At 35.5% G+C, this 12,592-nt stretch overlaps 1 protein-coding gene across 2 annotated transcripts; it reads left to right on the plus strand.

The window, feature by feature from the left end:
• Positions 1–14: 14 nt before the first annotated feature.
• Positions 15–10,987, plus strand: hadhb (hydroxyacyl-CoA dehydrogenase trifunctional multienzyme complex subunit beta). Of its 2 annotated transcripts, none has more exons than XM_088625464.1 (16): positions 15–113; positions 2,429–2,505; positions 2,891–2,932; positions 3,335–3,431; positions 3,961–4,005; positions 4,170–4,269; positions 5,406–5,493; positions 6,059–6,246; positions 6,475–6,655; positions 7,012–7,133; positions 7,363–7,442; positions 7,961–8,008; positions 8,222–8,309; positions 8,559–8,633; positions 10,120–10,284; positions 10,500–10,987. In XM_088625464.1, exons 2-16 carry the CDS (start codon positions 2,439–2,441, stop codon positions 10,533–10,535), a joined length of 1,422 nt encoding a protein of 473 aa, XP_088481590.1. In that variant the 5' UTR covers positions 15–113; positions 2,429–2,438; the 3' UTR covers positions 10,536–10,987. The 2 variants fall into 2 exon arrangements, with proteins under 2 accessions (XP_088481590.1, XP_088481591.1); XM_088625465.1 differs by having other exon boundaries at positions 74–147.
• Positions 10,988–12,592: the final 1,605 nt, after the last annotated feature.

Here is a 12,592-nt window from a genome sequence, read left to right on the forward strand (position 1 = left end):
ATTGGGAAAGCACAACCTGTCGAAGGTCCTTAGAGAGAGACAACTGTAAGGCTTGTTGTGTCCGGGTCAGTCAGGGTTTGGGTGTTGCGTGTGAGGATTCCGTTACGGTCAAGGTGAGCGTATTTCGCCAGAAAGCAATAAAATCGGGTTATGCTTTCATACATAGCGCTAAAACATGTGTAAAAAAGCAGAGAAGTATGTAAAGCTGCATGCATTGTTTTTTTTAAGTCATGGGGAAACATCACGTGCAAATCATTGCGTTTCAGTTTTCACATTAGTAATTTCAAATTCAGGCGCTTCTATATCAGTGGCACTCCTCTTACTTAATAGTTAAACATTGCATCGTTCGTATAGATGTTATCTTTATGTGAATGAAATACAATGATCAATAAGTTGCAATCGGTACTGTTTTCGATAACTGATGAATATTTTTTTAAAGGTTGGTTACGTGTGAAATGATTTGGTACGTTATGTGAATAATTCATTTTCTATTCTAGAACGAGAAAATCGTGCCAAATTAAGCGTTGTCGGAGCCAGATTTTGTATTATTTTTGCAAGCGCCTTGCATTTCCAACATCGTTTGAAAGTTCTCTTTACCAGTAAGAAGTGCCCCACTTTTTTGTTAATCTCGGAATTTGTGTAACCATTAAAGGGAACACAGTTCTTGAATTTTGTGGATTGGATTATCACAGACCTTACTTTTCCAACCAAAATGAACTGCAATGTATTGTTTCATTGCAGAGGCTCGTGTGGTATGGAGGTTGGAGAAGTAGGTGAGAGGTCAAGTGTAGTTGTGGGCGGTGCTTCCACCCAGATAGGAAACTCTCACTCCGGAACACCCGATCTATGAATATAATGTACAATATGAATTCCGTATGCGTTTTACTACCTTGAATTTCTGAAAAGGTGGAGTTTAATGTAAAATATATAGAAATGCTTGAGAAATTACTAAAATGCTTTTGAGTCTCCTAGAACAGAATGCAGCTTCTTTGTGTAGACTGCGGCAGTGACGTTGCAGAACAGTTTACTGTCTTATCGTTTTATCAAAATGCAATCAAAATGGCAGGATAAATATTTAAAAGAATAGAACTTAACTCAGGGGGTTATGTTAACATTTGTGTGATGCAGACTTCATTTGGAATACCCTGTGTGTGTGAAGTTGGATAGACAACTTCATACACTCAAGCAGAAGGCAAAAAAGAAACACTTCAAAGATGTCATTAAGGTCAACCATGAAGTCAAACAATTTTGACACCAAAACCTGTCACATGTCTGCTGTGCTGGACAGCATCATTTAGAATATGGTATACAATTTAACTCGCCATGTTTTTATAAAATAGATATTGCTACTCTAGAATCCATCCAGAAAGGAGTAACTAATAACATTGTGGGGCTGAAGGGATTGTCCTACACTATAGTGCTGAAGAAATGTGAACTTTTTAGTTATGATCAGAGAAGGCTATAGGGGGATATTATCCAGAACCTGATTCAAAATCCTCACATGCATTGGCAGTTTCAACCCAGCAGAATCCTTCAGAATGAACAGTGAAACATGAACCATTGGACACAAGCAGAAGTGCGTTTCAAACCAGGAACAGGAGACACTTCTTTACCAAAATGGTTGTGGGAGTCTGGAACAAGCTACCCAGCCATGCTGAAGCTGAGATATCTTAGATTCTTTAAATAAATGGCTGGTTGAGATTCTTGTACTTGTAGTACTAACCACGAAATGGGCTAGTCGCAGGCCATTATTGAACTGATTTTTTTTATTTTCTTTCTTAATAAATTAGGATTGGTACAGTTTTATAAAGTTTTGCATTTGTAGCACTGCTGCTTTTTATGTGAAGAAATGACTCTTCTCACAGAAATCAAGCTTATTATCTTGAGAACAACCTTTCACTTAGGTTCATGTGGTTGCTATGTAAAAGGCAAGGAAAAAAACACTTACCATGCTGAATTTAAATAAAACTATTGAAATAATGCAGGTGGATTGTTTTGCATTTAAAGCTTTAATACTGTTGTGAAGTTGTCGTTTATGAAAAGGGAAGACAAGTTGTAGTTATGTTCATTAAATGCTACAGAAAACATTGGGGGCTGTTTGACTTGTACCCCACTAAACATTATTAGATATTTATTTATCTAGTTTAGTGTTTTGTTTCTTTTTAAGACCTCTATATATATCTGCATTTACAAACAAGCTTTAAATCATTTTTTGCTTTTTGTTTGGTAAACTTTGCATTTCCTAAAATTGTGAATCCTTCATAAACGGAACGTCGTGATATTATACCTGGATTTTTATGATCATTCAGTGTAAGTGAAATACTTTGTTTAACAATCTTAGGGTTTACTGTGAAGAAGATCAGGGTTTTATTACATTTTCCTTACAGAAGGAGAATGAATGTTGACGACTTTTTCTTTTGCATTTTAGGACAGCAAAAATGGCATCCATTTTGACACATGGCATCAGGAACTGCCCAGTAAATTCTGCCTGGGTTGTTAAACTTGGTAAGAAAAAAAGAACAGGTTATAAAAATAAAATTCAGAATAAATCAGTCTGTCATTTGGGATTTCCAGTCTGGTATCTTCTGGTTTCACTCCAGCTACCCTTTCTATTATCAGATCAGAACCTTAGAACAGGAGGAGAGCATTTGCTCTGTTGTGCTAATTTATTTCTGCAGTAACTACATGATCAGAAAATAACGTCAAGCCATTTGCATAGAATTTGTTCAGTTCATTCGCATTGAGTTGAATCTATTCAATTTCTTACATTAATTAAAAATAGCTAATATCAGGACAGAAATTGGAAAGCTCTTAAATATAGGTTTTAGTGTATATACAATGGATGTTTTAATTAATCTTGGAAATATTTTGTATTTTCCATCCTTATCAGCTGCTAGATCACTGACTACGACATCACATTTACAAGCTCAAGGTATAGTCTAATTCTTTTGTGCCATTTGTGCAAAAAAGACAAGTGTTTTTTTAGCAAAATGTTTATTTTACCTCTGGGGGTTTTGAATTAAAATAATTTCTCGATAATAACAGTACTTTCCAGAAGACTAAAAGTAAATTATCCTTTCTTATGGTGTGAAATCTTTGATTCTTCAAAATCCTTTTTTGAAGGACAGAATGTCATATTTTAAATCTGTGTTGTTCTAATTGCTAGATCCTTATTACTTTTTTACCGGTGCTTTTGTGCCTAAAGTTTAAAAGTGTTTTACAAAAGATGTGTTTAATGATTTAGATTGACAATACCATCAATTATTTTGGTTTATTTTTGTTTAGTATTAGTAAGAATGGAAATGTTCTGAATGTTTTGTCTTTATTATTGTAGTACAACCCAAAACTAAAAAGACTCTGGCAAAACCTGGTGTGAAGAATATCGTTCTAGTTGAAGGAGTGCGCACCCCTTTTTTGCAGTCTGGAACAACGTAAGTAAAAATATAAATGTCTTTAGTATAATCTTTCTAAGTTGTTAATGCACAAACTAATTCAAACTAATGGATTAATTCCCAAAGAAAACATAATTGTTTCTTCACGTGCAGAACATTTTTATTTTTATTTTCTGATGGGGTGGGACAAAAGATGCTACAAGGCTATTCCCCTGAAAAAGAACAATCCAGCTTAACACACCTGAATTGTAAACTCCGTCCACCCATCCGTTCATTCAGTACATATTCTTCTTTCCTGAAGTCAATAAAAGTGCTGCTCATTTAAATATTTTAAATAGATTGTGATAGTAGGCCTACAAGCAAATGCATGTGAAATAGCCTAGTAGTGTATTAACAGTTGAGGCTACAGCTGTACCCTTCAGCTTTTATTTTAACACGCTTGTATTTATTTTATGCTGTTTGAGTGTTAAGTGATCTTTTTACCCTTAACGTTGGGAATTAGAGCTCATGTTTTGCCAGTCATTATCTACCTTCAAGTTAAGACTAAATTTCTTTGACATTTTTTTAGGTATAGTGATTTGATGCCTCATGACTTGGCCAGAGCAGCATTGCAGTAAGTAAAATGAATTGTAAAATTCAAATAATATTCCTTTTGGGGTTACGTTTAAGAAAATGTTTTTGGTAATGGGTATGATTTCAGGAAACGGCAATATGAAAATTCGGTAACACTAAATATATGTAAAATCAGTAGTACAGTTTTAAACCATCTTTCAACAGGGGGCTCATCACCAAGACTGGCATCCCAAGAACTGCTGTAGACTATATTGTTTATGGAACAGTAATCCAGGAAGTGAAGACCAGCAATGTTGCCAGAGAGGTAACGATCAACTTTCAGATTGATCTCAACCCTCCTTGCTTTTTGTTCATGCATGTGGAGTGCTTCTATGAGAAGCACTCTGGCAGTTTTCCATGGATTTCCTGTGTATCTCTTGCATAGCTGCTTTGTAACTATGGGTAATATTGATATAATAACATTTCCATTTCTGTTCCTACAAATACATTTTTCCTGTATTTTCATTTTGTACATTTACCCTGTATTTTCAAGCCTCTATAATCATACCACCACAAGAAGAAACATTTTGGACATGTACAGCATTACATGGGTCTGCAGGGTTCACTTAGAAACATTGCATACTCATTTTAATGCATAGTTAAATCAGAATTTAGAGTGGTTACATATGTCAGAAGTCTTGTCCCATTTTGCTGAGTGTTTTTCAAGGGAATGTTTTGAAGTGATGTCTTAATATAATAAACCCATTGAATCTACAGTTTTTCCATGTACTGTAGTGTTATGGTGCTTAATTCCCTATGTTACCCCTCAAATGCCATCCAGTGTATCCATTCCTTCGTGCTTCCCTTTATCTGTGTAGTTGAACGAAAATGAATCCGCACTACATGCAGAGGAGAATTCCATGTTAATCATGGAGCTTCATGGGAACTCCTATGGGAACACTCATTGATTAATTCTAATAACCAGTTGTCATTCCAGCAAAAAGGCACCTAGTTTGTAAGATTATTAAAATGAAACTGAAAAGTGATCGTTCATGTGAGCTATAAAAAAAGTTTCTGAAATATGATATCAATTAGCCAAGCATTGAAAATACTCATGCAGTTGTTGCTTTGCTTAACTGTATTTTTAACAACAGCTTGACTTTTGCTCTAGTTGGCAGCACGTGGCTCTGTCTTGAATTAGTTCCAGCCTTTCCATGTATTGCTGTGGTAAATTAAACTGTTCTCATTAACACAGTATTTCATTTAAATACTATTCTTAGACTTCTAAAGTTTGTTTGATTGCTTGAAGGTTTCAGAAATATTTGAGGAATTACCCTTTATGATTTAAATGTAATGAAAGGTGTGCTGGCAGTTTTGTGAAATCCTCTGTTGAATTTACCAATATGAAACTTTGTGCACTTAAATGTTTCATGTCTAATTTATTTTAATTCTGTGTTTTAGGCTGCCTTGGGAGCTGGTTTTTCAGACAGAATTCCAGCACATACAGTCACCATGGCTTGTATCTCATCTAATCAGGCAATGACTACAGGTATCTCCGCTACTTACATGTAGAAATGCGTTTAACTACACACAAAATTCAATTTTTCCAATGGTTCAAACATAGCAGTAGCGTTCTTATCTGAGCGTCTTCTTCATGGTTCCTTGTGCATGTAAGAAAATGAACACTTTTCTCTGATTTTAATTGAAGCTTTTCATGAATGTTTTATTTAGGAAGAAAAGCAACAACAAAGCTTTCAAAATGCAGTTCGTTGGCATTAATTAAGTGTAATTTGTCTCTAAAGGTCAAAGCATTAGTATTATTGAAGATAAAAGGACATTCTAATGTCATAATCATTACATTTTAATTTAATATATTATCCCATACCGAAAATAATCATATAGAAATTCTGTCTTGAACAGTCCTTCCAGTCCATTGATTTAAGTGTTACCTATAGCTTTGGAGCCATCTGTCCATTTAAAGGTTATAAAGAGAAAAAGTCAGTAAAAAAACATTAAGGGAAAGTGTGAGGAGGTATGGTGTTTGGGATTTTTGCATAACGTTGTGTGCATTTTGTGTTCTCTTGCAAACTAAGTCTGGTCCTGTTTCTGTGCAGCTGTGGGTCTGATAGCTTCCGGCCAGTGTGACACCGTAGTAGCAGGTGGAGTAGAGTTCATGTCTGATGTTCCTATTCGCCACAGTCGACCAATGAGAAAGGCAATGTTGTCCCTGAACAAGGCCAAGACCATGGGCCAGAAGCTGGCATTGCTTGGAAAAATACGCCCCAGTTACCTTGCCCCTGAGGTAATTGTCTGTTAATTGTTTGCTTAATGCGGGCAAAATTAACTCATTATTGTGTACCTAGCTGATACTCTACTGGAATGAAAAGTTAAACAGTGAGAACAATTTTCTCTTATTTCTTGTGCTTTGCCAGCGTATCAGCTCATGTTACTCGTGTTCTTAACTTTTTCTACAAGGCGGACGGAATTATTATATATATAATATAAAGAAATGTAAATGATATTATTGCAGCTTCCAGCTGTAGCGGAGTTCTCCACCAGCGAGACAATGGGCCACTCTGCTGACAGGCTGGCTGCCGCCTTTGGAGTTTCACGCTGGGAGCAGGACGAGTTCGCGCTTCGCTCCCACACACTGGCCAAGAAGGCTGAAGACGCAGGCCTTCTCAGTGACGTCGTCAGCTTCAAAGTACCAGGTAGATAAGGTGCTGAGTATGGTGCTTTCTGTTCATGATGGCCAGCGTAAACAAGAAAAGATTTATTGTGGTTTCTGCACTTCAGCAGATATTTACTCCCTTATACCAGACATTCTGTCTCTGTTTTTAATGCTTATATCTCAAATTACACCGATATCATTATAGTTCCAGATCCAGAACAATCTTCAGGCTTGAACTGTTCAATTTCCACGTTAAGGGATATACTGCTGTCCAGAATATCTTTTGTTTGCAGCTAGGTCACTTTTTGTTGCTGCTCTGAAATTGTTTTGTACCATATCAGTCAATATAATATTTGTCATTGTGATCATTAATTCTTGGTGGTTTTAATTCAACAGGAAGGGAGACTGTTAGCAAAGACAATGGGATTAGACCAAGCTCCATTGAGCAGATGAGCAAGCTGAAACCTGCTTTTGTGAAGCCCCATGGAACAGTCACTGCAGCAAATTCTTCTTTCTTGGTAAGTAAAATGACAAATGTTTTGCAAATTGGTTGGTTCTGCAAACTAAAACATACCACACTCTGTGTTTCTGCTTCTAAAAAAACTCCCCCCGGCCATGGTAATGTGAGGAGGTCTGAAATTTCTGAAGATTTCTGCACCTCAATCTCACACATCTAATTTTTGTTTTGTGCTGCGACGTAATGCAAAGAGTGCCCCAAATATTACATCTGTTTTTCTTTTTAAAAAGACCGATGGTGCTTCAGCTGTCCTCATCATGTCGGAAGAGAAAGCTCTGGCAATGGGATACAAGCCAAAAGCTTACCTGAGGTACATAACCTTTATTAGGAAAGAAAATGCATTTTTATTCTTTTGAATTACAAGAATGCTTCACATCAGAAAAGTACCCAAATTTGTATGAGAGATTTTTGAACATGAATAGCTTACTCCAACTCTTGTATTATATGATGTTTGACTTTGCTTAGTATCATTTTTAGTTTTTAATCGTGTATCTTTCTAAACCTTTAATACTGCTAACCTCACATATTGAGAGTTTTTGAACAGTCTTTGATCTCTTAAACAATTTGTACTGATTTACAATTATGTGTTGCTGTACTGCTTCTTATAATTTTAATACCAACATTTGTCTTAGGTTTGGTAGTATGTGGACAGAGGTCTTCATTTTGTACAGTATCTGAAGTTTGCATAAAAGGCAACAGTCCTTTTGATCTAGAATGTAGCTGCACAAATGTTGGCATCCTCATTTTATCTTTTATATCCTTTATTTTATCTTTTGCTGTTGCAACTTTAATAACTTTAATTTTAATAATTCTTTTTAATTTGCACAGAGATTTTGTGTATGTCTCTCAAGATCCCAAAGATCAGCTGCTACTAGGGTAAGTTTTGCATTACTAGGCCCGCTTACATTTAGAACATTTTAGTTCCATAAATTAAACATTGTTTGTAATGAGTATTTATAGTTTTTCAATTTTAAAAAGTTTTGGATATTTTAAGATTTTTGAAATTGCAAAGTACTGTAGTCATCAAGAAAATAGTTATAAAGTTTATAAAAATTAACAACAGATATTTGTAAATGCAATTTTCTGCAGCCCAACATACGGCACACCAAAAGTTCTTGAAAAGAGTGGTTTGACATTGGCTGACATTGATGTTTTTGAGTTTCATGAAGCTTTTGCGGTAAGTATTGTTTTTGTACTAGTAAGAAAAGTTTTGTAGGTGGGTGTCTAAGCACTTTTGTTTTCATTTATCATATTTGCAACTTTTAATTGTTGAAATCAGAATGTATTTTATTTTTTATGCATTTTCACTTATTAGCTTTTAGAGTTTCAGTTGTATACTAAGTACAATTTAGTTTTTCAGATTTTGAATACATAGGTATTGAAGTTACCTAAAATGTCTAATCAAGTTTTGAATATTTCTTTCTAGGGTCAAATTATGGCTAATATTAAAGCAATGGACTCTGATTGGTTTGCACAAACATATATGGGGAGAAAATCCAAGGTATGTTTAAATGTCAACACATTGCAATCTTTCATTTTGGGACTGTAATTTGATTAAGTAGTTTTACAGTTTGTGAGAGTTGTTAGTTGATTAACCTATGTTTAAGAGGTCACCTTGTACGGTAACACTTTATTAAACACTAGAAATTAGCAGCAGCCTAAAATAGCTTGATATTTACTGGGAACTTAATATCATTATTGTCAACTTATTAATAAAAGTTACTTTTTAAATTATTAAACAGACTTTGTATAATCGTTATAAAAATTAAATAGTCATACCTACTTTTCTGCCAATAGTTGGACCATGTTTAGAATTCTATCATTTCCTGGCACTGTGTAAAAATGTTCTAAATTGAAGCAGTTTGAATAGCATGCTAAGCTGCAAAGTGTGTGTAGCTCAGAGAAAACATTAGCATTTGGTTTTACTCATCCCCAAGGTAGTGTTATGTGCCTTGTTGGTGAATATTGCTTCACTTTTAACATGTCATCATGGAAATCTGCAGTCCATTGTTCTGCTATGTAAATTTCAACTCAAATCTGCTGAATTGTCCCTTCAACATCTTGTTACTCTCTATTTTGTCATCAAATATAAAATTAAATTTTATTGTGAAAACAGGACATGATGTAGCTCAAGTACTGGCTTCTATTGAACTTAATCCTTTAACATCCATGGTGTAGAAATACATGAATACATTTTGAAAATAATCTTATCGATATCTTCGCTGTTTAATTTGCGTTTAATTGTCTTTTAATGCAGTTCAATTTTAATCCACTGATACTCTTGGATTGGTATTGCTGAATAGAATTCTGCATTGTGGGTCAATTTATAGTTGTGAATTTAGTGTTGTAAATTTCCAATGTGTTTTATAAAGATGTCAGTAGTTCGACCCTATCAAGCTGGAGATACAAGCTCGTGAAGTATTCTGTATACTGTAGCTTTTTGGGTGTGTAGGGAAAGTCTTAAATTATATAGTTGAGTCACTTCAGTAAGACAGTAAAAATGTAAACATGTTTAGTGCGTCAGATTGGAACTCTTTAATTACTAAGGAGCCGGAGCAAATCCTGGCAAGCAGTGGGCACACAGTGGGGTACGATTGATACAAGACACCAGTCCATCACAGGGCAGACAGATACAAACACAGTCACACACTCACACCTAGGCCATGTTTCCTAAAAGCCAGTTAACTGACAAGTATGTTTTGGACTGGGAGGAAACTGGAGAGCTTGGAAGAAACCCGTGAGAACACAGGATTACTAACTGCATGCAGATAGCCACCCAGGTCAGGAATTAAACCCAGGACCCTAGCTCTGCAAGGCAGTAACCCTAACCATTGCATCACCATGCCGACCTGCTTTTTGTATTATTCCCACTAAAACTCACTAACAACTCTTGGTTGTTAGACTGAACATTTTAGTTTCCTAGGCTTATGAAGCCCAAATTAAGCACAAAAGCGCTCATTGCAGACATGATTATTTTGTGTGTATAGGTTGGCGCTCCCTCTATGGAGAAGTTTAACACATGGGGAGGCTCTCTGTCCCTGGGACACCCGTTTGGAGCAACTGGCTGCCGCTTGGTGACGACAGCTGCTCACAGGCTGATGAAGGAGGGGGGGCAGTACGGCCTGGTTGCAGCCTGTGCTGCTGGGGGGCAGGTAGTTTCGTCTTTGAATTATTTTTTGTCTCTTGACTCTTGCCATACTCATTTTCTGTTGCTTTATAGTCTTGACATTCACAAAATGGAGCTATTAAAAGATATTTACATGCAGCCAAAATAGATCATCAAAGGTGGTGCAGAATCTTTTTAACTAATGTGTTTTAGTGAATGATGTCAAATATTTACAACTAATTTTTTCCTTTGTTTCTTTAGGGCCATGCTATGATTGTGGAAGCTTATCCGCAATAAATCTAGGAAAATGGACTAGGAGATGCCTTAGTATTAGAAGAACAATTCCAATGCACTTGAACTTCAGAGAAGGAAGAATGCCGGGTGGATTTTAAGATGGAAATGATATCTATGTAAATAGTAATACCACATTGCCTTGATGTCATGAATTGCTTTTGAGGATGTCCGCAGTTTGCACCATCAAGAGAGGGTTTCTGGGTAGCAGATATGGAGATGTCCAGTACGTTCTTCTGAGTGAGATGTTTTAAGTGGTTCTGTTATGGCATTCTCCTACAGCAATGTAATGCAGGTACAGTTAACATCACCAGTTGAATCAAAACATTGTGAATTAATATGCTGCATTAACCATTCTTTTTGTAAAGAGGTATAAATAAAGCTTTCAATGTAAAAGTCAGCACATGAAATGAATCTTAATACATGCATATGTAGAAATAATAAAAAAGTAAAACATGTTTTGTACAGATTCAAATAATTTCAATATCCTAACATTTGCTTAATTCTTTGGTCAGGATAGTACAGATTAATGAAGTGTGATGAGCCGTAAAATTGGAGAAGGACAGTTTTAGAAGCAAATTTTCTAATTTTTCTGTTATCGAAAGACAATGTTTTAAAAATGGAGAAGAAGTTTTACTACAGATTCAGGGACCTCACTGGGCCTATTATTTCTAGGACACTTCTGACAAGTTTTAATTGTAAAATTGCTCATGTATTGAAAGAAATAAATACTTAATGACTTAAGCATTATACTGTACCTGTTCAGTATTATTGCTTAATTGCCAACTCCAGTGTGATAAAGACATTTATTAGATAAAATGTAATTAACTTTTATGTAAATAGACAGGTCTGTTTTCATTTCCAGATTATAAGTGTCCAATAGAATAAAATAATTGGTCTTAGCTTTGCCCTAAATGATGTTGGCCAAGGCATTTTAATGCTCTTGCACAAGTGTGCAACTCCAGGGTATGTGTGGTATACAGTACATGTATGTCTATAAAGTCTGCCATCTCTTGACTAAACCTTCCCAGGAAATCACCATTACTTGTAGTCTGTGTACACTGCAGCTAAGTAGTGGGTGGTCTTGTGTTTTGGGTTCTGGGCGTTTTCACACTGCATGAATACTCATGCCTGTGTCTGTATGTTTTCTTTTGAGTGATTTATTAATGGCTTTCTCAGGACTTGTGTTTTTCTTGAATATTAATTATTCCAAATTAATGGGTGAAAAATAAGATTGTATCAAATTCAACATACCACTGAAAGCAAAATGAGAGTCAAACCCTCTAATGTAAACTGATTAATCTGATGCAAAAGGCCATTTTAATCTTTTAAAAATAAGATGCCATAGCTAATAAAACTAAATTTTAACTGGAATGACAACATTGAAAAGGTGCAGCTAAAAGCTTACAGAGAATCTGCTAACTTGTTACAGACTCACATAAACATTGGTAAATTGTGTCAGGACTTTTTTATAAAGTTAATCAGGAGTTGCCTTTTCTTTAATGACTAAACATTCAAAGGAAAGCACAATGAATAAAGTGGAGGACCAGATTGTGAATCAAATTATGTATTAACCATCAAATCTTTAGGGATAAAGCATGAGTAGAATAAGAATTCATGAGCAGAACTGTAAAAAATAAAAAAAGTGGCTGAAGGTCTTGTCACATGCAATTGGAATAAGTGGCCATGAACCGAAAAGACACAACTCAAACTGACAGATCGGTGTGCGCTTCAATGTCAGCCAACAAAACTCTCCAAACCTGCATAAAATTGGGCAGGTTTATTTTTTTTATTTTTCTTCTTGGTTTGTGGCATGCTAGCCATGCTCTGCACAAACCGACTGATTGATTGTGACAACGTGCAGTGGAACAGAGCCGGGTTGAGTTTTGACATTATTTTATTTCATCTAATGTCATTTGGAATCTGCACACTACCAAAAAAAATGAATCCAGATATTGAAAGAAAAATAACCTGGTGTATTGGACCTAAAATAAGCAGTTGAAAGAGATGTAAAAGGAAGAGATGCCAGTAAATGAAATGAATTTAGGTGGGTTTTGTTATAC

The sequence above is a fragment of the Lepisosteus platostomus genome, chromosome 3, assembly GCF_059453375.1.
Source record: "Lepisosteus platostomus isolate fLepPlt1 chromosome 3, fLepPlt1.hap1, whole genome shotgun sequence".
In the NCBI taxonomy this organism is placed as follows: domain Eukaryota; kingdom Metazoa; phylum Chordata; class Actinopteri; order Semionotiformes; family Lepisosteidae; genus Lepisosteus; species Lepisosteus platostomus.

What these genes read in the sequence shown, in the direction of transcription:
- hadhb (XM_088625464.1), top strand. Translation starts at nt 2,439, where the DNA reads ATGGCATCCATTTTGACACATGGCATCAGGAACTGCCCAGTAAATTCT. An exon ending in ATATGGGGAGAAAATCCAAG is followed by an intron (nt 8,634 to 10,119) that starts GTATGTTTAAAT and finishes TTGTGTGTATAG; the next exon opens with GTTGGCGCTCCCTCTATGGA. An exon ending in CCTGTGCTGCTGGGGGGCAG is followed by an intron (nt 10,285 to 10,499) that starts GTAGTTTCGTCT and finishes TTGTTTCTTTAG; the next exon opens with GGCCATGCTATGATTGTGGA.